Raw genomic sequence first — 26724 nt, 5'->3', positions numbered from 1 at the left:
TTATACATGACTCTTCCTAGGGCATCACAAAAAGAAAAATGCTCACAGGACTAGACGTTAAAAAATTTAAGGATTAGGGTTGGGGATGTATGTAGTTCAGTGGTATAACACTTGCCTAGCATGTAGGAGGTCCTGAGCTCAATACTATGTACTAGAAAAAAATATATAAGGACTAGAAAGGAATTATCCAATTTATAAAAGTATTCTGTTCTTCAAAGTGCTAGCAAATGGTCTTTTAATTTTCATATATGATATTCCTGTGGGGAAAGTTATCATCATTTATCTGAAAAATGAGGAAACTGAGTCTCAGAGGGACAAATTACATTTCTGAGATCTTGCCTGTTTCAAATACAGACATGGCTGTGTAACCTGGAGAAAGTCATTCCTCATCCCCAGGCCTTGGTTTTATAATTCATAAAATAAAGAGGTTGACCTGCAAAATAAGTAGGACATGATTTTAATTCCTCTCTCTGCTAATAAGTGATTGTCATTGGAATGAAGGGAGACATGTATGTCTTTCTCCTCTCAATACTAAATTTATGGACTAAAATAGGTATTATCAATAAGGTCTGGCAAGGATGTAGGGAAGAAGGTACACTCATTCATTGTTGATGGGACTACAAATTAGTACAATCACTTTCCTCAAAAGACTAGAAATGGAACCACCATATTACTCAGCTATCCCACTCTTCAGTATTTACCTAAAAGAACTAAAATTAGCCTCCTATTGCAATACAGTCACCTCAATGTTTATAGCAGCACCATTCACTATAGCCCAATGATGGAATCAGTCCAGATGTCCATCAACAGATGAATAGCTTAAGAAAATGTACATATACACAGTGGAGTTTTACTTAGTCATAAAGACAAATGAAATTATGGTATTTGCCTGTAAATAGATGGAAATGAAGAATATCATGCTAAGTGAAATAAGCATGATATTCATGCTTATTCAGAAAATAAGGGTCAAATACATTCTCTCATACATGGAAGCTAGAGTGAAATGAGGGAAAGAAGGTCAGAGGAATTGGATATCATCAGGACATAGAAAATATCAGTGGAGCAGAAGGAGACTGAGAGGGAGGAAGCAGGGATGGGAAAGGGGAAAAAAAGTGGAATGAATTTAACAAAATTACGTTATGTACATATATAAATAAATATACGACAGGGAATTTCACCTTTGTGTGTGTGTGGAAAACACCAATTAGGAATGGATAAATGTATGTGCAAGGGGAAGATCAGTGGAGTGGGTGGCAGAGGGGGACATGAAGGGATGGAGTAGGAATGGAGACTGAAATGGAGTGGGTCAGATTCCATGCGTGTATGATTTTGTTGGGATCAACCAAGCTGTATGTATAACCACCATGCTCTAATAAAAAATTAAAATAAAAAGAAGGCATTTGGTTTTTTTGGTGCTGTTTTTTGAGTTCTTTATATATCTTGGAGATTACGCTCTATCTGAGGTGGGTATGGTAAAGATTTTTTCCCATTCTGTATGCTCTCTCTTCAAATTATTGATTGTTTGCTGAGAAGAAACTTTTTAGTTTGAATCCATCCCATTTACTGATTCTTAATTTTACTTCTTGCACTTCAGGAGTCTTGTTAAGGAAGTCAGGTCCTAAGCCAACAAGATGAAGATTTGGGTCTACCTTTTTACTATTAGGTGCAGGGTCTCTGTTTCAGTGCTTAAGTCTTTGATCCACTTTGTGTTGATTTTTGTGCAGGGTGAGAGATATAGGTTTAATTTCATTTTGTTACATATAACCCAATCAATAAATAGGCTACGGAACTGAACAGACACTTCACAGAAAAAGAAATACAATCGATCAGCAAACATATGAAAAATGTTCATCATCTCTTGCAATTAGAGAAATGCAAATCAAAACTGCTCTAAGATTTCATCTCACTCCAGTCAGAATGGCAATTATCAAAAATACAAGCAATAATAAATGTTGGCAAGAATATGGGGGAAAAGGTACACTCATACATTGTTGGTGGGACTGTAGCTTGGTGCAACCACTTTGGAAAGCAGTATGGACAATCCCAAGAAAACTTGGAATGGAACCACCATTTGACCCAGCCATCCCACTCCTCGGTTTATACCCAAAGGACTTAAGATCAGCATACTACAGAGATACAGCCACATCAATGTTTATAGCAGTTGACTTCACGATAGCAAAACTATGGAACCAACCTAGACGCCCTTCAACAGATGATTGTATAAAGAAAATGTGGTACATATACACAATGGAATATTACTCAGCCTTAAAGAAGAATGAAATTATGGCATTTACAGGTAAATGGGTGGAACTGAAGAATATCATGCTAAGTGAAATAAGTCAATCCCAAAAAACCAAAGGCTGAATGTTTTCTCTAATAAGCAGATGTTGATCCATAGTTGGGGGTGGGCAGGGAAGAATGAAGAAACTTTGGGTTGTACAGAGGGCTGTGAGGGACAGGGTAGGGCAGTTGGGGATGAAAAGGAAGGTAGATTGAGGTAGACATTATTATCCTATATACATGCATGAAAAAAATGTTTAAATAACGAGAAAAGAGGCATTGTCTCTGGGTGAGAAAAAAGTTTTAGGTGATGGGATGCCTCTTTCAACCTCAAAATAACTCTTTCATATTCCATTTATAAGTTAGATCTGATCTTCTCACAGTGCCAAGGGGAACTTGGATAAAATCAGCCTTATTTCTCTTCATATAGATAAAGAAATAAAGACCAGATCTAGAAAGCGAAAGTATATTCAAGGCCATAGAACAATCAAAGACAGAGCTGAATTCAGATTTGTGGTGTTCTAATTCTCCAGTTCACACAGAAAACTGTCAAGCCTAAAATGGATAAGGATAGATACTGCAAAGCTCACTTCGCAGATAAGTAAAAGAAAGGCCACAGCCACAGTAAAAGGCAGGGATAGTGTTTATATCCATCTATCTGGCTTTTTGCTGGGAGTCTCCTCTGTCATCCCTGCATGGAGACTACTTCACCCACAGGCTAAATTAACAACCACATAAAGTCGTGCACATTTAAGCACTAGTTTTGCTAAGCCAATTCCTGTGGCTTTGGGCTGTGTAAGGGCCATTTAACAGGTGGAGGGAGGAGATTTATGCATTAATCAAATTCTCCATCATAAAGACTTTTTTCCTGCTTTGCTTGTTCAAAACCACAGCACAAAATGTAATTAAGGGCTCCTTTCCAGCTGAGGCAGAAGGCATCATCCTTTCCAATGTGCTCACTGGAATGTACCCAAGGAGACCCCAGCCACCCAAGAAGTTAGTGTCCAGTGGTTCCCAAGGCCGTTCAGAGCACACCCTGGCCGTCGTCCAGAATCAGGCTAGAAGTGTCTCACAAGCTTCGGGCAAGTCATACCCCTCTGTCATTCCTTGACCGTGCTATGAAATGGGCCTCAAGAGTTCACGTAGTGCCTTGTATAGCTCAAGGAATCAGGGTTCTCATACAAAACTTCCATTCCGCATTGGAAAATCTACAGGAGAAGGACAGCATTTTACTTGGGTATAACTGTACCTATGGCATGTTTTATCCATAGCATGATTTCCAGATATGTTTATTAAGTAAGGAAATGCTCCTAAGATTCCTGTACATTGATCCCTTTGGAGTCAATGAATGGTTTCTCCCATACAAAATGCAGATCCTACTCTAAAATGTACCTAGTACTTTAGGCACCAACAAAGTCATCAAGTACTATCTAGAAGAGGAAGTACGGCAGGAAGCTCAGAAAAAGCAAAGTACCAATTTAGGTGAACTTTATTTTTATCAAATCATAGATAGTTTCATCTGTTAGATGCCGGGCACTAAGCGTTCATGATCTCATTTCATTCCTGGGAAGTAGGAATTACGAGATGATGTTTTATAGAGCTAGAAATTGAGGTTTGCAGATATCATTCAGCATCACACAGTGAATAGGAGATTGAGGCAGGATCTCAATCCAAGCCAGTGTAGCACAGAGCCTACAGGATTTGCTTCAACAAAGTTTCTTGTAGAAAACTCATGGAGAATCTTTCTTAGTCTATTTGGTTTTTTCAGAGAGTTAACAACGACAACAACAAAAAAGTCCAGAAAGGGAAAGGGACTTACATAAGGCCTTGTGCCCTTCAACTCTCTTTCCTCAGCACTCAGAGATGGCAGAGAAGTCACCCCTTCCACCTGAAATGTTCTCGTGCTCCTGCTCCTTCCCCAAAACCAGCCCTCCACATTCATTTTATGCATTTTACCGCAAGGACTCAGTTTCACTGCCACTTCCTCAGGGAAGCCTCCCCAGTCCACGAGGCCTCCTGTCACCCTTTGAACCCACTAGTCTAGACATCTTCTCGGCATCTTGCACATTCCGACTTCACTTATTTGTATGATTGTTTCATGACTATCTATCTTCTGCACCAGTCTGGCAACTCCATTAAGTTAAAGACCATGTAGACTGGGATATGGCGTGTACGAGAGCCTGGGTTTGATCCCTAGCACCACACGCACAATAAAAATGGAGAACACGTCCATCTGTCATACTGTTCATTTTTCATAGCGTAACACAGTAGTTGGCATAGAGTGGATACCCAAGAATTCTGAATTAATGAATGAAGGACTAGAACTTCCAGCTCTCCGGGTCTCCTGCAAGGAGAACAGTGACATCTAGTGACCACTTTCACACTCTTGGGATTCTAGAAACGCTTCTCTGGATTTCCAAAATAAAGAACATTTCAACAATGCTGGGCGAAGCTGGCATGAACTCGAGACACAGGAATTCTGATTCCTGAGCAAAAAGGAAAGGACCCCTACTTTTCCTGCTGCCACACATGTGCCAAGAACGCATTCCAAAAGTCTCATGACTTAGCTTGTATTGTACCACATCGCAAATAAGGCAAATTTGACCAGAAAGGCAGTCAGGGGGGCAAAGTCACAGGGCAGCAAATGGGGATATTCAAAGCATCATTCATGAAGTCCTGGAGGGATGGTTCTGGATCCATAGCTACCAATGTGCTATTTTTTTCATTCCCACTGACTCACAAACCAGAACACCTTGCTCTTTACTAAAAGCTGTGCCCCCTTCTTCCAGATATTCCTGTATCCACTCTTACACTTCCACAATCTGTTGTCACCCTGTAGCCAGAGGTTGGAGACACAAGGTTGCTATTGATAGTGTGGGGACCTTTGATGCACAGAATTAGACTATTCATGATACTTGGTTCAGTACTCAAGCACATTGCTGTGCGATGCTTAGTCAGTCATAACTTATTCATTTGGTGAGCTAATAAGTGAGTGAGTTAGTTTTAACATTCAACTCTTTAATAGACTCCTACAAATCCACCACCATAAATGCCAGCTAGGAACTTGACTACCTACATGTGAAATACATTTCTTGTGCTATTATACTGCCTCCTGGGCTCAAGGTTATCATTTCCTGGGTTCACATTTCCTTGCTTCCCTTTTTAAATTGTCTTCTTGTATGTGTATTTATTCCTGAAATTTAGTGTATTTGGTATATCTGTGCTTTAAGTTTTAAAAGGGAGAAAAGATATTCTGCTATATAAAAATCTGTCTTTGGGACTTATTTTCTTCACATAATATTATGTTTATTCATTTCACATTGACAGTTGTTACTGTTGTACATCAATTTTGACTGCTGCAGTGTAATCTACTAAATGAATACTCCACACTATATTCAACTGCTCCAATATTGGTGATTATTTAGGTTCTAAGAGAGGGCTCCTTCTGCCACACAAATCTAATCCCATCAACTTCCTTCTAATTGTGGATCTTCATCATCTCATTGCCCAAAGAATAGGGCCCAAACTCCATGATCTGGTTTATAATATCCTAAATGATCAGATTCCTTCTAATCCCTCTGGCCTCATTCCTGGTTCTCCCTACATCTCTCCTCTTAATCATGGGGAAATTCTTTTGGTTTCTGCACAGACCTTGTTATTCCTTAGGTCATCTACCTGATGCTTTCCCCACTTCCTTATTACCATCCTATTTCTGTCTTCTATGAAACCCTATGTGAACTCCTGCCACCCACCAGCACTAGATCCTATGGGATGCTATGGAAGGGGCCCATAATCCATGGAGTGCCATTGAACTCAGTCAGTCATCTACCAGACTGACTTTTTTGGAGGCCCAGATTTATCTGGGAGCTGTGTAGTGGGAAGAATGAGGACCAAGTAAGAGATACTCTATCTGAATTCTTCTTCCCCACTGAAGTAGAATCATCACTAGTCCTGGTTCTATCAACTGGAATTCCTAGGATATTGCATTTATAGAAAGTGTCCCATGAATATAAGTTTGCAAATCAGTGAGCCAAATAATTCACATGATCCCCTAAAGTCCTGCTATGCTCTAAAAAAAGTGAGAGACAAGAGGAAGGGATATCATTTCATTTCATAGTTAGGCATGCAAGCTCTGAAGCAAACTAACACTTAACATCTTTGAGGTTTCCTCAACTGTTATATAGACACAAATTAGGATGAGCCTTATATAACTAAAAAGATGGACACATATCAGCAATTTCATGCAAATAAACCCAATATTTCTAAGTAAATCATAGATCTGGAATGCAAATTAGATGAGCTAACCAAAGTATAGAACTGAAGCAGACACTGGTAGGCTTTCCCCAAACCCACGTCTTCCCCTAGGTACACAGAACATATTTCCCTGTCTTCCTTGCAGACAGAGGTGTACAATGTCTGAGTTGTGATCGATGGAATTGGAGCTGAAATGACATTTGCCATTTTAAGGCTTGGCCATTTAAACTTTTCATGCTGCATATCTTTTCTCCTTTTACAGTGACCATGGAGAAGCATTGGTTTGACAGAACACAATATGCAAAGGTTTGGGTCCCTGAACCACAAACGAGTAGACACTCATCAATCAAAAACATCTATTTGCAACTCTGTACAAATAAAATCCTCTATTGTAATGAGACACTACGATTTAGAACATAAGGAATCAATAAATGCTGGTAATCACCATGATGCTGTCGTTGATGATGATGATGATGACAATCCCCATGGACAAAGGGTCTACAAGGTAGGAGGGTTGCTCGGGTTTGACTTGGTGGCTGGGCCAGGGAAGCTCACCTCCTTAGTGCCATTGTCTTGGATGAGGGTATAAAGTGGGACCACGTGGTTGATTTCCAGCAGCACTGGTGTGGGACTCAGCTGCTCCTTGCCGGGCCGCCGGCAAAGATGGCAGGTGGAAGGACAGCGGCCTTTCTCCTCACAGCGAATCTCCACACCGGAGATGAGCTGGTCATCAGACAGCATCTGGGCCGTCAGCAGACCTGAAAGGTAGGTGATGAAGGGCATGGACTTGAGCTCCTTCTTGCTGCCCAGTTCTGTGGTCTCTGGAGAGGCACAAAATAGGAAGAGGCAGAGGTAAATTTAGTATTGTTCGAAAGGGCAGATTCTTGAACCCACAAAGAGCATGTCCTAAGGAGCTGGTATTCGCTGGAAGTGGAAAAAGATGATAAAGTGATTTTTGCATGGTGTCTTGAAAAGACCACTGGTCTGAGCATTCAGAGACCAGAATGGTGTCTTCTCCTACCACTTATACCAGGTATCCTCTTATTTCTCTGGCCCTCAATTTTCCCATGTTTAAAGTTGGGTTGTTAGGGTTCAGTGATTCTCCAAGCAATTTGAAAGATACAAATACTCAAAGATATTTTCCACAACCAGAAATTCCTTTCTGTCACTGTCAACTTATACAAATTATATTCTTCCTTTAGAATTTTCCTTTTAGAATTTTTCTCCAATTCCTTGAAACTCAATATAATGAAAGAAACATAAGCTTTGGGTCAAGTCAACTTCTGTTTAAATCCCAGTTCTGCTTGAGAATACCTCCTCAACCTTGGAAAAGAGTCTGAATATTCAGAAGACTCTAGTCATTGATTCTGTGAAATGGGGTTAATGACACCAGTAGAGTCAGTTGTGAGTGGCAGGTGATACAGGAGGTGGAACTTCTTGGAACAGACATTATTTCCCCTTTCTTTCTGTGCTTACTTGTTCCCTTGTTCAAACTTCTTTCCTGCCTGTTTCTTCATGTGCACCTTGAGATGTGATCCGTGTATGCTCCATTCTATTCTTCATCTTTCTTGACCTATAACTAGTGTTTCCTATCTCTGTACCTTTGCCTATCCTGCTTTTCCTCTCTGTCTCTACAAATCCTTTCTATCTCTCTATGTTTCATTCCAATTTTACCCTCTTCAGGAAGACTTTCCTCATTGCGCTGACCCTCTTCTTTGAGTAAATACTTTTACTTATGAGATCTTCAGTTCACTTTCCTTTCCCATTTTCTCCTGCCTTCTCCAACAATATTATCAACTCTTGGAGACTAGGGGTCATGTCACCCATTCCTGCCTACCTTCAGTGCTTAAGATGGTACTACGGATGTACCTGAGACTGTTAAAGATGGATCTTATAAAACTACATTCATAATCTAGTCTAATGACTCCAAAATTCTTAGGAATTCAAGAATTTCTAGGAAGCACCTCAGCAACTGCTTCCATAGGGCAAAAGGAAAACTGAGTAGTCAGGGCTATAAACCCCATGTCAGCTTCAAATAGAGCAGTTCTGCTTTTAAGTCTTTAAGACCAACCTTCTATATAGAATTCCATTAAACGACAGGATTGTAAGCTATATTGAAAAACCTTGAAGATGTAAAATGATCTGAATAACCCAGAGGGTTACATTTAAATCATAGACTATATGACTGGTATCCTCAAAGATGTACCAAAAGAGTGACCCTGTACTAAGGGACAGAACTTAATTCAGACAGCAGCTTCTACCAAGCCTGGTGAAATCAAGTAAGGCCTTATCTCAGTGGACCAGGGTCTTGGACACTGAGAACTGAAAGAAAAATGAGTTTTCTCCTGCTCCTGCTCTCAGCTTGCAGTGACATGCAGCTGATCTGGAAATGGGCTTGCCAATTAGAAATACAAATAAACGCAGCCTTCATTCATTACTCTCTGGGCCCTCCGGCCTGGGATCTGGGCTCCACCTTTTCTGTCTGGCTGTCAGCAAATGCTTATGAGCATCGGATCAAAGGCTCCGGGGGAGGAAGACAAGGCGAATTCCAGCTAACCAATCCTTTAGAGGGATTAAAGAAGGATAGTTACTAAGATAAACAAAACAAGGCTGTGAAGAAGGCATCCCAGCAGCTGGGGAGATGGAGACAGCCTTATATACAGGCATGTCAAAAGAAGATGATGATAACTTTTGGAACCGCTGGCCAGAGGGATAGCTTTTGGAGAAGGGTGACTTCAAACTTGGAAGAGAATAGCCATTTGGGGAGAAGATCAGGAAGGAGTCAGAACTACAAGGATACTAGGAATCGGCCCACGCTGTGGTCTGGAGGTCAACAAAGTATGACCCATGCGGCAAATTCATCCCACATTTGCTTTTGTAAATAAAGTTTTATTGGAACACAGCCATTCCCATTCATTGATGTTCTGTGTCTGACCACAGTGGCAGAATTGAATAGTTACAATAAAGAATCTATGGCACACAAGGTCTAAAATGTGTATTATTTGAGTCTCTACAGGAAAAGTTTGGCAGCCCTTGCTCTAGTCCCAATTTATAAATGGAAAAACTGAATTTCAGAGAGAAGGCCTATCTATGGTCACAGGAATATGGCAGTATGATGAATTAGTTAAAAAGTAAAACCTTTGGAACCAAACAAGCTATTGATATACATGTACTGTGAATCTCCAAGAGTGGAAAAATAGAGCAAGGTTTTTCCATATATATTTAAAATATATATTATTAATATATGAATATATTTTGAGGGCTTTCAATGTAGTTCGGTGGTAGAGTGCTTGCTTAGCATGCACAAGGCCCTGGATTTGATCTCACACAAAAACACTGAAAGAACACACCTTTGAAAATTATTATCAGTACAAACCATCCATTCTAAATAAAGCGACTATGCATTTCAAAAAAGGAAAATTACTTTTCAAGGTCACACAGTGAGTTAGTATTGTTTTCAGTACATGACCACACAAATCTGATCACCAAGGCATCACCTGAGCTATTGTTATTTCATATCTTAACACAGATGGTATATCCCTCATTGTACCATGTCATATGCATGTAACTTAATTGGGAAGAAATGTAACCTGTTGCTGGGAGTAAAAATTCCCTTGATCAAACAAACATTCATAGGCATTGGATTAAAGATATTATCCATTTAACAACAAAATAACCTGTAGACCTTTGCTATTCTGCTTCATAATTCTTCAGCTGTTTCAGTCCATCATCCCTGCAAGTGGGGGTTATAAGCCAATAACTGAGACTGAAAACTGTACTACAATAGCAGTATAGAATTAACAGCCAAACTTAAGGGCTGATTTTGCAAAAGGAGGGTACTTGGCAATCATCAGGTCCAGTCTTTTTTGCCCAAAATGTGAGGAACTGGAGACCAAAAAAGAGAAAGGGGCTTACCTCTAAGTCCCACGAACATTTATTAATAATGATTCTTTTCCTAATGTTATGGCATGGCTAAGTTATGATTTAGATAAGAGTTACAGTAGAGAAGGTCATTAACTATTCTATTAATTACTCCTCTGTAGACATTACAATTGTGAAAGCTAATTGCTTCTGATCCAACTCCACCCTATGGCTAAAGTTATCTTTTCAAAAGACAAATCCTATAGTCCTCTCCTACTTAAAACTTCCATGACACTATTTATGCTTAGGGTAAAGATCAGAAGCCAAAAGGTGAGGCACAGACAATGTGGAATCTAGACAACCCACTGTTTCCACAGTTTTCCCTCTTATCCTGTCCCACCTAGTTCTTCTATCAACTACAATGACTTTTGAGTTCCTTGTATACACCTTGTGTCTTTTTCTCGAGCCTGGAACATGCTCTTCTTTCTGCAGAATGCTTCCTTCTATCCCACCCTAACCCCTAACTTCTCCTGGCTAACTTCCACTCATCCTCCAGATCACAGTTCAAGTGCCAATGCTTCAGAAAAGTCTTCCCTGAACTTCCCACACCATCAATGTATGTTATGTTTTCATATTACAGATTCTCAGAGCACGCTTATCCACTATCAACTCTTAATGTCTCAAGATTATAAACTCCATGAGGGCAAAGATAGTATCAATTTTGCAGATTCTCACATCTCCCTTACCTAGTTCCTGTGAAACAATAGGCTTAAAATTATTTTTTCAATAAAAGTTGGTGGAATATATACTATGTTTACATACCCTAATCACTATGCTACCTTATCAAAGCATTGATGAATCTAAAAGCCAGGATTTGGGAATTCCAAGGATGACAGCTAGTCAAGGATACAATCAAGATACAACTCATAAAGTCAAAGGAACTCTCCCAACCCAGAGGTCAACGGATGAAGAACTGATCCCTCGTCTAATTGTTCTGACCTCTTCTAGGCTTTTGTATAGACCCTTGCCATTGGGGAAATGGGAGAGTTGGGTTAAACCAGGCTGTCTTTAACAGGCCAAGGATAAAGAGCATTTTTGAAGAGACTTATCCTCTGTTCACATTTCCCATCCCTCTGAACAATGCGTCCAAAATAGGATCATGTCTGGTTTCAAGCCCGATTCAGTTCCAATGACACTACAACCCATTCATTTGAGAACCTGCCAAGTGAACTCTCTTTTTTCTCCTCCCAAATTCCTGCTGGGTATTATTTTGTTGCCACCAAAAAAATTTTAAAAAGCCTCAGTTGAAGTGACAACTCCTTGTTGGGAGGGCAGCCAGGGCTTTTCGGCAGGAGGTGATGGCACCGCTTGCCCTCCTCCAGAAAACAAAACAAAGGCATCAGACGAAGGACTTCTGGGAGAGCCAAAGCTGTGCGGATGTTTGTTCAATATTCGGCAAGGGTGCAGGGCACTGCCTCTCTAGTCAGACAGGCTTGCTTTGGCAATAGGCTCGCACTTGAAGCATTTAAAGGCTCCACAGGGACCAGAGGGGCTCAAATTAGAAACGTTCAGGGAGGGGGAAAAGGGTGAGACTTTTATATCAATAAAGAATGGCCTTTCTTACAGCAATGGCCTCTAAGGAATTAACTGAAACGGGCTCATAGCTTAGGTGGAGTTACTGTCTGCTGTCGGAGGAAAGCAGTTGCTCTGAGGTCTGACTCAAGGATCCACACAAATATCCTGCACAAAGAGGAAACAGGTGGCCGAAATGCCATCGGTAAGGTCTGTGCTGCTGTGTTGTGCAATCCGAACTTCTCAGCCTCACAGACAAAAGTCCAGCGTCATCAGTGTGTCCTTTATAAATAACAGTACCAGCTGAAAAGAGTCACTGTGAGGATTAAAAATAGGTGCCTGGCACAGGTTAAGCTCTCAATCAATATTAGTTGTTATTGTTGTTGCTGTGGTTGTTATAATTATATTGCTGTTGGTGTAACAGGATGTTAAAATTGAGATTTCTATTGAGACGCCAAAAGATAATAGAAGTGAAATCCCAAAGTCATGCCCCTAGATGCACGATTTACAAAGGAGATGAATTCTAACTAGTTTCATAACTTTAGAAACCTCAGCCAGAACAAGGAAATAAAAAGAGATCAGAGAGTAAAAAGGAAGGATTTAGGGGAGATTTTATTTGGAAAGAACTATGACCCTGTTTAGAGTCAACAGCACCCCAGGCAGAATGTGGGACATGCTATCTTCTAACCCCAAGTTTTGTGACAAGGACCCTCATGAGTGACGCCTGAAGAACTTGTTTGTTGTTAGCAATTGAAAAGATAGTGGACTAGGGTCTACCTTCACCTGAGAAAAGTTCTGGTGGCCTGTGTCAAAAGAACAGAAGGGGTTGGAAAGGCATTAACACAAACTCCCAGAGGTTGCCAGGAGAGAAATACTTGTTTCCCCTGGACCAGATGTGGAGAAAGAGCTAGCCTGAAACTGTTTTGAATTCTGCCAAAGAAGAATTCTAACAGAGGGTGAGGTATCCCCACATTGAGTCTCCATCAAGTGAGCAGCCAGAGAAACAGGAGGTGGGGGGGAATCCACAGCAACCAGCCAGAGAGAAACTGCTATGCCCCAGGTCTTTGGAGAAGTCCCTAGCAAAGTATATTTATTGCAAAGCCACTAAGAAAGCCCCCAAGAGAAATGTATATTCATAGATCATTGTGAGTATTCTCAATTTCTACTGTCAACTAGAACGCCTGATGTCATTGCCGTGCATGCCACATTTGTAATTTTAGTTAAGGTGCTAACATTAACTAAATGAATATCTGTCTTGCCAACTAAACTGATAGTCCCATGAGAACAAGGTCAGTTTTAATGAGTATCTGTATTCTTGCAGAGAGTTCACTGCCTAATATCACATACATAGGTAGGTATTTGAATAAATGAATGAATACATGAAGAATGTGTGAATGTGACTCATTTTCCCTTCAATTCTTCTATCTGTATAACATTTATTAGAATCCAAATCCACTACCTCAATTTATCACTACAGCCCAAAGGTAGTTGGTCTTCGCCTTATTAATTGATGTACACCTAGAGAGGTGAAGTAACTTTCCCGGAGTCACACAGCTAGTGACCAGTCTGACTGTTTCTACCCAGTTCTACTGTGCCTCTCACATATTCCCTCTTTGAAACATTTTCAGCACCAATTTTCACTCCTGCTCAATGAATTCTTTCCATTCCAAAAAAAAAAAAAAAAAAAAAAATGGTGTCCTCCTTGTACCTGCCACTCCCAGGCAATACCCCACAACTGCCACTCATTTCCATGGACTAATGGATTTTCATGGGTGGAAGACTTTAAGGTCATTTGGGCTGGGTGTGGTGGTGCACACCTATAGTTCCACCAACTCTGGAGGCTCAGGAAAGAGAATCCCAAGTTCAAAACCAGCCGAGGTAACTTAGCAAGACCCTATCTCAAAGTAAAATTTAAAAGGGTTTGGGGTGTACCTTAGTGATAGGCCTTGCTAAGTTGCTGAGGTTAGCCTCGAACTTGCAATCCTCTTGCCTCAGTCTCCCAGAGTAGCTGGTATTATAAGTGTGCACCACCCCACTCAGATTAGAAGTGTTTAAGAAGGAGTTTAATTCACAGTACAGGGTGGTGGTGAGGGGTCACGAGGTCAGAAATCCCCATCTAATGCTTCATTCACTACCAAATCATCCTCCAACTCCTTCTTAAACACTTCCAGGCTGGGTGTGGTGATGCATACCTATAATACCAGCAACTCTGGGAGGCTGGGGTAAGAGGATTGCAAGTTCAAGACTAGCCTCTCCAATTTGGCAAGGCCCTAACCAACTTAATAAGACTTTATCTCAAAATAAAAAATAAAAAGGACTGGGCATGTAGATCAGTGGTAAAGCACCTCTGGGTTCGGTCTCTGGTACAAAAACCAAAAAACAAAACCCCCAAAATCTAATAATGTGGAACTTTTTAGCCTTACAATCCATTGTGTGAAAACTCTGTTAAACTTAGACTGACTTCCTATCCAGCAATTGCATTTCTCATCCTAAATATCAGACCCAAAGCCAGAGTTATGCCCTTTATGCCATTTCCATGCCTTACTGCAGCATGCAAGTCTTCCCCTACTTAGGGGTCATGCTAAGATTAACCAACTAGCTAGGTCAGTGAAACCCCTGTCACAGAAACTGTGGGGCATTCTGATAATGTGTATGTATTATGTGTTGTGTGTGTGCACATTTAGCAAACAGAAGTGACAATGGAGATTCCAAAATGAAGAGGGTAAGTTATCAAAACTGCCAAGGAAATGATCTCCTGATTTAACCTACTTAGACAGCTTTTCCCCTAAATGCACAATCCATAAGAATAGCTATAACAGTGGCTAGCTGGAGTATGAATTCCAGCTTTTCCACTTTCCAGCTGGACAACCTTGGACCAGTTACTTAACCTCCCTAAGGCTCTGTTTTATCATTTGTAAAATGTCAATAATATTAGTACTTAAATCTTGGATTATTTGGGGATTAATGAGAAACAGAACTCAATGAAGAATTTCCAACTCTACAGTGTCAACAGCATCATCAAAGTTCTTTTGTTCTGGCTCTTGGTCTTCATCCCACCATTATTCAATTCTTATGCATGTCTAAATCTATAAATCTTCCCCTGAATACTGCTTGGTGCTTTAACTAAGAGGAATTTCTCTTAAATCACCTGCTTTCTACCTATTCTGTAAACTGTGGTAGAATTGAACATTTCAAATCATTGTCAAGGCACTTCTCCTCTCCAAATATTATTTTCCTTATGTGTAAAGTGGGGATCCTAATTTCTTATTCAACTGTTCTAAAAATCAAAAGTTGTATTAGCTAACTTATACCTATGATCTCATCTGGTCTTCATTATCACCCTACAAATTAGGAATTGTTGCCCTCTTGTATCCATGAGGGAACTGGGGCTCAGAATGATAAATACCTGTCTTCAAGTGGAAGCAGTTACTCCTCTGAGGGAGGTCATACTCTCTGTGGAAGAACAACACCAGCCACTTCCTGGTAGCTCCGTAGTGGCTGATGTCTTGGCCAAAGTCAGGGACCAGTTAGCACTGAATCCTAGTATTTGTTTCTGCTTCCTGAGACAAGATAGGTTGTGACCAGTAATGGGAAACTGGGGGGGGGGGGGGGGGGGGGGAGAACAAAAAAATAAAAACAAAACAAAACAACCAGCCATGTGTGATCTCCTGCTGCCCTCTAGTGTCCACTTCAGATGCTTGCTCTTGGGAAATTTGTTCGTTCTGATTCTTAACATGCCAAAGAATGATTAGTGTGTGCAAAGCAACTTGCTAGACACCAAGGACAGCAGGAAAGATGGAAAGGTTTACCTAATCCACAAGAAAAAATAACTCAGAATGAGCCGTTGCAAAGAAGGCCTATTCAGTGCCAGGGTTGGAACTGGGACAGGGGGTGAAAATATGAATAAAAACTCGTTTCAATCTTAATGGTACTTAGTGTAGAGATTCCAGCTGGGAAGGTAAAGCCAGAGAGATGGAGGAGAGGCTGGAGAAATATCAGAGAGAAAAGACAGTAGATCAAGGTATTAAAGGAGACAGGAAGAGGTGACTACAGGAAAGGAAAGGATATGGTATGAATGTCAGATAGATAGGAGTTTGAATTTCAGTCTGGTTAAAACTAAACATGTGACCACTAAGGTCTCTGTGTTTAGTTAAGCAAGCTGAGCCCTGCAAAAGGGTAACAAGGCAAGAGGGTGACTAGGGATTGTATTCAGTCTCAGTTCTATTTGTCAAGCCTGTGCTCATTTAATTAAATAAAAGAGAAGGATCACCTTTTCCCAATCTATATAAAAGGCTAGCCACAGGCTGGCATGTGACCATGGACAAGTTAGTACTCCAATACAAGCCTCTGTGGTTTTATGTATGTATATAATAATGGTGATATCACTGACAATACAAAGTTAAGATAATTTAAGACAATATGTGCCTGATAGACACTTAGTAGAAACCCAAGTGATGTTAGTTCTTACTCTTAATAGTATTATGGTAACAACATAGTTGCATTTTTTTAAGATGCAGTGGGTAAGTGCTTAAAACAGGGCAAGAGTAGAAAGGAAACATTTTCTAGCCTAGTCTTTGCTACACATAAGATATTGTGGATCTCACTGAATCCTCACAACAATGCTTTGGACTACGAATTTTATAATTTTTAGAAGCAATTACAACTGAGAAAACAGAAGTTCTAGGAGGTGACACTCCGTCAAAGCTTATTATTAGTCATTCAACATCTGACTCCAAAGCCTCCTTTCTCTTCAATGGAGGTCAAAGCATCATTAATAGAAGGACTGCCTTCTCTTCCCTGGGATCCAATTACTCCACTTTCCTAAGAACTCTGCTCAAAACTCACCCCCTCAAGGAAGGATTCAGATTTTAGTTCCTCCTCAATTCCATTTTCTTCTTCCAGTCACAGGTAGGATTCAAAGGAAAATGCCCAGAAGGGATCATTCTTAGACAGACTTAGGGAACAAGAAGCCTCTGAGATGCTAATGTCCTGCTGCAGATGAAAACTGCCAGATGGTGCTGCTTGACCATGACCTGGAGGCAGGAGAGCAAGTCTTCCAGGCTGGTTGCCAAGTTCAAGCCTCCAGAAGGGTGTGAGCCTGGATTGGGTCAGCTGGAGGCTTTGGTTAGAGAAGCCCTTAGGAAATAAAACTGTCACCCTCAGCCAGTGAGGTGGTGCATGCCTGTAACTACAGAAACTGGGGGGATCACAAGTTCAAGGCCAGTCTCGGCAACTTAGTGAAACCCTGTCTCAAAAATAAAATAAAAAGTGCTGGGGGTGCAGTTGTATGGTAGAGCGCACCACCCTCTGACCACTTTCATAGTGGAATCACAGTCTCACTTTCACTCCTTTCTGTTTTTATCAAAATCCTAACAGTACTCGGGTTAAAAGATCACTTTTAAACATGTTCACAGGCATTTCACAACATGTTCAAGGGTGAGTTACTTCTCTTTAACTCCCCTCTTCCCTGTAGCTATGCTGCTTAGGACAAGAAGGACTAAAAAGTCCATTCAACAAAAAGTAAAATTAAATTCAAACAAAGGGTTGAAACCTTTTAGGAATTCCCTGTCTTAAAATTGAGGCAATCAGTAAAATTAATATCAACAGCTGCTACAATTTTACAGGCACACGTTCCAGGCCAGGTATTCCGCCATTTGTTTTGCATTATGACACTTGGTCTCTATTAACCAGAACATCAATGAAAAGTAGGTTTCATTAATGCTTTTTAAAGATGAAGAAGTGGAAGATCATAGAAGTGAAGTAAGGTATCCCCAAAGAGCTGAACTACCACTTCCACTTATCATAGTTCTACCACTTTTCCGCTACATTAAGCCTCCTCCTTACTCTGCTACATTGCCAGAGATTTGGGTCTATGTGGTTATAAATTCTGGAATTTGAACAAACAATTTCTGTTACTTCTGCCTGTTATATCATAGTGATCAGTAATAAAACTCTTAAAATAAGAATCTATGGACAATCAATAGGGCATTGGTTGAAAAACTATGATGCACCTAAATAAGTACCTTTTGGTACTATGTACCAAAGGAAATAGAACAATTTTTATTACATATGATATGGAGTATTGATTAAATATATTTATTAAATGGAAGAAACAATGTGCAGAGAATGTTAAGAGTGCTTTCTTTTGTGCAAAAAAAAAGGGAGAGGTACATATATATATACATATGATATATATACTCATATATACATATGTATGCATATATACATATGTTTCTAACTTTTTCTTGGATACTGGGGATTTAACCCAGGGTCACTTTACCACTGAGCTACAGCCCCAGAACCTTATTTTTTTTTTCAATCTTTAGATAGAGTCTCACTAAGTTGTTTATAATCTTGCTAATTTGCTGAGCCTGCCCACAAATTTGACATCTTCCAGCCTCAGCTCCCTGAGTAGCTGGGATTATAGGTGAGAAACATGGCCCTGGTCTTCTCTATTGTTTTTCGCTAAGAAATAATAAAAGGATTAACGCAACTAATAAAATAGTTCTATAGGGGGAGCAAAGAAGACAGGCCAAGGCCAGAGTCTTTCGATATATCTTGTTTTATAGGTTTTAGCTTTGTGTTTTACACAAAACACAAAGTTTTGCATTTTTTTAAATTAAGAAGTTAAAAAAATTTTAAATTTTTTAAAAATTTAAAATTTTTTTCCTGCAAATTACATACAAACTGAAAAAAATAGATCTAATTCTACATCTAAGTATTGATAGAATTCAATAGAGAAAATAATAGTTTCAAGTGGCTTTAAAATGCAGTATTCAGGTCAGGTGTAGTGACACACACCTGTTATCTCAGCTACTCAGAAGCCTGAGGCAGGATAATTGCAAGTTCAAAGCCAGCCTGGGCAACTTCAGTGATAACCTGTCTCAAAATGAAAAATAAAAAGGATTGGGGGTATCATTCAGTGATATCCCCTGGTTCAATCCCAGTACAGAAAAAATAAAAATAAAAATAAAAAAAAGAAAGAAAGAAGAAAGAGAAAAATGCAGTATTTGGACATTTCACTCCCCAGTATCTCCCCTTTTCGAAATTGTGATATGTGTGGGTATGATTCTCTCACAGTGAATTTCCAACTATTATGTATAATTTACAATACACCTAAAGAAATTTTAATGCAGTATTTGGGTGTTATATGCTTTGTAAGAAATATTCCAAACCTAAGATTATCTGCAGATAAGTATTCAACTAGATTCAATGGTCTAATAATCAGTAGTATTACTGGAATATTGTTACTGAAGCCACTATGTGTATATTGTGGGCAAACAAGCTGTTAGATTACTGTCATTAGGATTTTCAGCATAAGAGTAATAATCCGGGTATAAAGTCAAAGAAGTTAAGAAAAATCCTGTGAACTGAAATTTTAGTTGGAAATCAACATTTCACAGCTCTGTCCACTGGGGGAAAAAAAAAAAAAAACTAGAAAAAATGACTGGACTAGAAATAAGTAGTTCTAATGCCCAGACTCTGTTTCCCAAATAGCATTTTCCACTAAAAGGAACAAAGGATTTTTTAACCAAAATTCCTGGTCCAGATCTGGAACAGGATGGTATAAGCTAAACCTAGGATGTTTGCTGCACTAAAAAGCAGGGTAGCGCTAATGGAGTCATTTCAAAAGGGCACAGAAGCCAACCTAAAGTGACTTACATCAGCCTAACATGAAACAACTTAAACACTAAAAAGAGTAATGATTGCAAGTAATTGAAATTCATCAAATAAATTGCCATTAATTCATAACATTACTTACACTAAAATCAACACCCAAAGTAAATAACTAAATAAATTAAAAGGTAAAAAAAAAACAGAAAACAAAAAAAAACTCATTGGTGACTATTAGAGATTGCTTAGGAGATCAGCATACTATTTTGAAAAGTGGTAACAGAATCAAGTGTGAATCATGTTTTTATTATATGAACTGAATTTCAGGTCAACCGCATTTTTCCTTTTGGAAATATTATAGGTAATAAAGACAGAAAGAATGATAGAATTGTAAAATTACTCTATTGCAATGTCTAAAAAATATGAGATCTAGATGACTATCATCAATAAATCCAAAAATCATTAGAAGAAAGGCTGATGGAAAAATTTCTAATGGATAGATCAGACTGACAGCAACTGAGCCTGCTGATTATTTTTATCATGACTAAAAGCATAACCAGGCATTAAATCCTAATATGATGCTCTATTAAGTATATGTGTGCTTCAGGTGGTACTTCTTTCCATGAATAAAATGAACTTGTGAACTTATACTAGGAAAAAATACATCTTTATTTTCAGTATCCTATAATTGCAATTTAGCAGTTTTTAAAATTATAAATGTGACCAAAAATATAGTATTAATAAAATGTTCTATGACTTTCACATGATATAATTCACATATATTTGTAACACTTCATAGTTGTTACAAATATTTAAAGTATTTATGCTCGACACTACTTAGAAATTATGATGGATATTAGATTCTCCACTACATCTTGTCATTAATAAAGGAGCACATATATTACTATATTTTTAATATTTTGATGACAGTATTTTGATACAGTTTCTTTCTGTTGTTCTTGTTATGCATTTTCTTGCATGCCCTTTAAAAACATTATTCAGAGAAGTGGTTTTATAGTCTTTATCATTCCATAAAAGGATTCTAGGAAAAAAATGAATGATCCCTAAGAGAAAGGAATAAGTTAAATAAAACCATGAGGAAACAATTGGGTAATTTTACAATTTAGAAAATTATAAAGGACAAATGAACCAATGTCTTCAACAAATAACAGCATGGGCAAAATTAAAGGATAGAACCATTACAGATTAAGAGACCAACTACAACATATAGGCATCTTGGTCATTATTTAAACATACTGACTATAAAAAGATATTTTTAAAGCCAAATATTTTTATATTCAAATTTAAAAAATTTTATATTCAAATTTAAAAAATTTGAATATGAACTGCCAGATGTGATAATAATGTTGAGTTTATGCTTAAAATAACTATCTCTTAAAGATACATGCTGAGCTATTCACAGAAGGAATGCTATATCTGGGATTTGCTTTTAAATATCCCAGCAACAAAAAGCAAACTGGGGATAAGCAATAGCTGAGGTGAAAATAGGAAATTATTGACAAGAATCATTGCTGACTAAGGGGCACACGGAGATTCACTATACCATTTCCTTTCTCTGTGTGTATACTTGAATTTTTTCTTAATAAAATATAAAAATATCTTGCAGAAGGCTTACACAAAGTTGGTAAAGGCCATTATTGATGGTTAGTAGAATGAGGGGGAGGTTTACAAATTTTACATTAGGTGCTGTTCTGATTCTTTCTTATAAATTCATGTTCACTTATAATTTTTCATATTATATTTTAGAGCATTTTAGGGCTCACAGCAAAATTGAAATTCCCCATATACTCGGTAGTCCCCCCCACACATAGCTTCTCCCATTATCAAAACTCCCACCAAAGTGGTCTATTTGTTACAATTGATGAATCTGTATAATCATAATCACTCAAATCCATAGTTCACTTCTGGTGCTATAAATACTATGTATTTCAACAAATATACAGTGACATCTATACAAATTATAGTATCACACAGAGTATTTTTACTGCTCTAAAATCCTGTGTGCTCTACCTATTCATTGCTTCCTGCTATCCCCAACCCTTGACAACCGCTAATATTTCTACAGTTTTAACTTGTTCAAAATGTTACATAGTTGGAGTCATAAGTAGCATTTTCAGATTAGTTTCTTTTGCTTTTATATTATATACATTTAAGTTTCTTCCATGTATTTTCATGATTTGGGAGTTATTTTTTTTTAGCACTTGATATGATACATTGTCTGAATATGCCACAGTTTATTCATCCATTGACCTACCAAAGGATATTTTGGTTGCTCCCAACTTTTGACAATTACAAATAAACTTGCAATAAATGTCCATGTGCAGACTTTTGTATGAATGCATGTTTTCATTCCTTTGGTGAATACCAAAAAGTACAACTACCAAATATCAAGTTTTTGCTTTGTAAGAAACTACCAAAATGTCTTCCCAAATGGATGTTCCATTTGGTATCACCACCAGCAATAAATAAGGGTTCCTGTTGATCTTCGACTTCTCAGCTATTCGGTGTTAAATTGCTATTCTACAGAGGTATTTTGTTTTAGTTAGCATTTCTAAATTTCTCTGCTATTAATACAGAGGTATTTTGTTTTAGTTAGCATTTCTCTAGTCATCTCTCATAACATGAGATGTGGAGCATCTTTTTATATCTTATGTGACAGCCAGGCATTTTCTTCAGGGAAATGTCTTATTGAGGTTCTGACCCATTTTTTTAACCAAGCTGTTTATTTTCTTATTGTCAAGTTTTCAGAGTTCTTTGTGTATTTTTACTAACAGTACTTTATCATATGTATCTTCTGCAAATATTTTCTCAGTCTGTGGCATGTCTTCTCATTATCTTGATATTTTCCTTTGCAGAGCAGAAATCTTTAATTTTCATAAGGTTCACCTTATCAATTATTACTTACATGTTATATTTTAAATTTTGTAACAGCAAAATAAATTTTCCTATTTTTAGGAAAAATAAAATAGAGCATTAAGCAACAATAACATAACAATATATGTAGGATGGAGGTGAGGGTATTTTACAATGTCTGCAGCTGGACAATCTTACACTGTCAGCTGGTGGACTGGTTAGTGTTAGCTTCAGAGAAAGAAACTCGACTAAAATACTAGACCCAAGAGGAATAGGAGATCTAGGACTAAGGCTGAGAAGTGGGGCTTAAAAGAGATAAGGAACATGGAAATTTTCCAGCAGCCTTCATTTAGCAGTGAGTTGAATTGGGGTCGTGGATCCCACACTCAGAATGCTTCCAAGGCAAACCTTCAATCTATGAAGATGTATTAAACACCTACTTAGCCAGTGTTCCTTCACGGCTCCCCTTTTAACCAACCACATTACTTCAAACCATTATAAACTGGGTCTGGTTAGTGAACATAAACGTATATGATATTAAAATAGAGTTTCAAAATTCTGAAGCAGTTGTTACCATTTCAGCTCAAAGAAAAAAAAAAAACTCCCTACACAAGGACATTTATGGAGTCTTATTTGTTCAAAGATGGGTTTGTAAATTTGACAAACACATAGCTAGTTTGACAGCTATGAAGACCAGAGAAAAATGATTTCAAAAACTTTTCAACATTAGGTAAATAAAATATCAAAATTTATATTTACTGGAAAAGCACTTGTTATATACCTAGCATTATCATAAATATGTATGAGTGGGTTACAGAGATCTTTGTAAATGATTATATTAAGATGATTATATTAAGATGGTGAGTAAAGTTGATTCAGTTCAAATTTTCTTTTAGGTATTTAATTTAAACTGAATTCAAACATCTGTTGAGTCCTCCTTCCTATGTTTCAGGTACAGGCTGGACTGAGAAACATATAGATATTAAATAAGGCATGTGGAATTAGAGTCCATGTTAGCAAGAACTAGAACTAACTAGATGGAGGGATAGATAACAGACATATAGATACAAATAAAAAAAAATAGAGAATAACAGAGACAAAAGAGAAAGGAGCGAAAGAGGACAAGAGGCAGGAAGAAGCTTTAAAATGGCCCTCAGTCATTCCACCTTCTGATATTCACTGCCTGTTACAACCTCCTGTACTTGAACAACTGGCTCCTAACCAACAGAATATAACAATATGGAAAGAATGCTGCTTCTGTAATTGACCTACAAAAAAATTGTGACTTCCATCTTGTTAGCAGACTCCCTCCTGCTGCTGGCTTTGATGAAACAAAATGAATCATGGAAAGGTTCATGTGATAAGGAACTGAGGGAATCTCCAGACAATAGCCAGCAAAGAACAATCCTTAAGGAACTGAATCTATCCAACTATATGAGTGATCTGGAAATGTATACTTCCCTATTCCAGCCTTCAGATGAGCCCCCAGCCCTCTACAATAATTTGTTCACAGCTTTGGAAGACAAGATAAAGCAGAGGACCCAGTAAAACTATGCTTGGATTCCTAATTCACTGAAACTGTGAGACAGTAAATGTGTAATTGTGTTAAGTGGTAAAATTTTAGGGGTCATTCATTTTATATTGATAGACAAGTAATACAGACAGATATATATAATTATATATTATTGCATGATAATTCTAGTAATTATAAACTTTTAGACTCAGACAAATTTGGTTGGGAAGTGATGAGAGTTTTTAACACTTAACATTTTTCTCCTCTATATTCTGTAAGCAAGATATTCCTCCTACTCCTCAAAATTCAGTTGCTAATGAGGAAAGAAGTTTTTAAAAATAATAATAATAATAATAATAGCTAACATTCACAGAGCACCTATTCTTTACTACTTTAGATCTAATGTCATCTTACATTTCTGTGTGGTAGGTAACTATTATTACCATTTTGTAGAGGAGAAAAGTGAAGTACAGAGATGCTAAGTAATTTGCCCAAGGATATAAGCTTTGTCAGTTCCAACAAGTTATTTAGGATTATGTCAGATCATCTTCTTACATATTCCCAAAAATAATCTTCAGGGAGTATGGGGCTGATTTCAAAGACCTTTCTCTTTCTAAACAATGGTGTACTTAATAAGTAAATTTATTTTTTAAAAATCACAAGTGCAATATAATGAACACTTCTACACGGTAGACAAAATGCTAAATGTTTTACATCCAATATCTTAACTTTCTCCCAACAATGTTGTCAGTCAGAAATGAAAGAGAATTAGAAATCTTCTTCATAAAGGAAGAAACATGCATTAGGTGATGTTATCAGAAGAACTGTGTCCCCCAAAAGATTTGTTGAAAGTTTAATCCCCAGAATATTAGAAGGTGACCTTATTTGGAAATAAGGTTGACATAGAAGCATTCAATAAAGATGATATCATATTGGGTGGGGCAGGCCCTTAATCAAATATGGCTAGTGTTTCAAGTCAGGGAATGCCTTGGGCCACCAGAATCTGGAAGAAATTAGGAAGGATCTTTTTCTTTCTTTTTTTTTTCCTATCATTTTTAGTGGTATATTAGAATTATATATGATAGTGGGATTTGTTTTTATATATAATATATATAAATTTTGGTTTTATATTAATATAATTTGGTCAATATCACTGCAAGAAAAGATCTCCTAAAGCCTACAGAGAGCATGATGTTCTTTATACCTTGACTCCAAATGTTCAGTCTCCAGGACTGAGAGAAAATAATTTTTTCTTGTTTTAAACCACCTAGTTTGTGGTAGTTTGTTCCCATAGCCCTAGGAAGCTGATACAGGTGATTTAAATGTTAAATTAAAAACCATTATATTAAAATGCTGAATAAAGAGTATACAAAGGGCTCCACAAAGAACATTTTTAAACTGTCTATAAGAGGAATGCTAATATTATGCCAGGGTATGCAAAGTCACAGAATAAAAATAAGTACAGTTTCAGGGTGCTTATTTTACTCTGGAAAAGAAAGAGATTTTGCATGAAGCATGCCAGTTAATTCAATCGGTAAGTAATTTAAACATTTTTAAAAATATAGTCAATTAAACACTTTTTTTTTTAACAGAAAAGAAGGGAGTTTTTAAAGGTATGCTTGACCTTTATCCTTTGCAGGAGTGCACTCCACTATTCTCTGGTGATGCTGCTCAGAGAGGCTCAAATGAGAATCTTTGCCTTGACAGGATTATATCACATGGTCATAAAGACTGCCACTCTTTGCCAAACATTCCTTGACTTCTGAGCACTGACATTTCTTTTTGAGTCTTATAAACAAATCTTAATAAAATGGATAGGTAGCACATGTCATAGAATGTGGGTACTTTTGGGGTGGTGGTCCAGGGAATGTCATGGGCCAATTGGCCTACATTTTTATTTCTAGATCTACCTACCTCTTTCTGAGCCTTTGCCATTTCTTTTGTAACACAAAACTACTACTATCTCCTTAAGGAACTGAAGGGATTAATTGTGATGTGAATATCTAAGTTATGCCTGATATATTGATGGTACTCAAAACATGGCCAACTTTTAACTGAGTGCTCCCACTGAATCACTTTGCACTTAGAATAACTCCAGAACAGACAGGGAATGTGATTTGCCTAAGGTCACATTTCTGAGTCTGCTTTATTTACTCAACAAATTTCATATGCTGGGCATTGTGCTAACAGATATAACTACAAACAGGCAGTGTCCTTCAGGGAGTTCATATCCCACAGGTGAAGATGGCAGACAAAAGAATAATTAAAGCCCAACCAGTATGTGGTTTGTGAAAAACAATTAAATTGCAAGTGTTCACGTAGTGCACACCAGAGTTAGAAGGAACATAGCAAAGTAGGAAGGGTAAATACACCTCCCTCTTGTTCCCCCAAGGTTCTCTCTATATCTACCAGATGCCAACTTTGACAAAAATATGCCCCAGGCCTTTCATTCTCCCTTCTGGGCTCCCTTCTTAATCTAGTTTTGGCTTGATCTATTCCTGTCTTGCCTGCTCAAATTCCATGTGGCCCTGAATTGCAAGTGCATTGTTGATTTCAGATAGCCCCAGAGCCCTAATGCTAACCTAGGAGTCCAGAGCCCCCAATTATGTTCAAGGATGCCATGAAGTATGTCAAATGAACTTATTTTCCCCAACATCTGAAATGTTAGAGGCTGGGGGTTACAGAACCAGCAGCACTGAATGGGTAAGAGCTAATTACAATTTTAAAGAAAGCTCCCATTCATTAAGAGCAAATAA

General features: G+C 38.1%; 1 protein-coding gene across 6 annotated transcripts in view; it reads right to left on the bottom strand.

Moving 5' to 3' along the window:
* Astn2 (astrotactin 2) overlaps positions 1-26724 on the bottom strand; it is an 851054-nt gene that overhangs the window by 170841 nt on the left and 653489 nt on the right. For all 6 annotated transcript variants that reach the window (XM_047524417.1, XM_047524419.1, XM_047524418.1 and 3 more), the window contains one exon: positions 7090-7355. In XM_047524417.1, the coding sequence (XP_047380373.1) occupies positions 7090-7355 (266 nt within the window). The remainder of the gene's footprint in view (positions 1-7089; positions 7356-26724) is intronic.

The sequence above is a fragment of the Sciurus carolinensis genome, chromosome 14 (genome assembly GCF_902686445.1).
Source record: "Sciurus carolinensis chromosome 14, mSciCar1.2, whole genome shotgun sequence".
Lineage (NCBI taxonomy): Eukaryota > Metazoa > Chordata > Mammalia > Rodentia > Sciuridae > Sciurus > Sciurus carolinensis.
The sequence above is the reverse complement of the archived record's forward strand: the minus strand, read 5'-3'. Positions and strand labels throughout refer to the sequence as shown.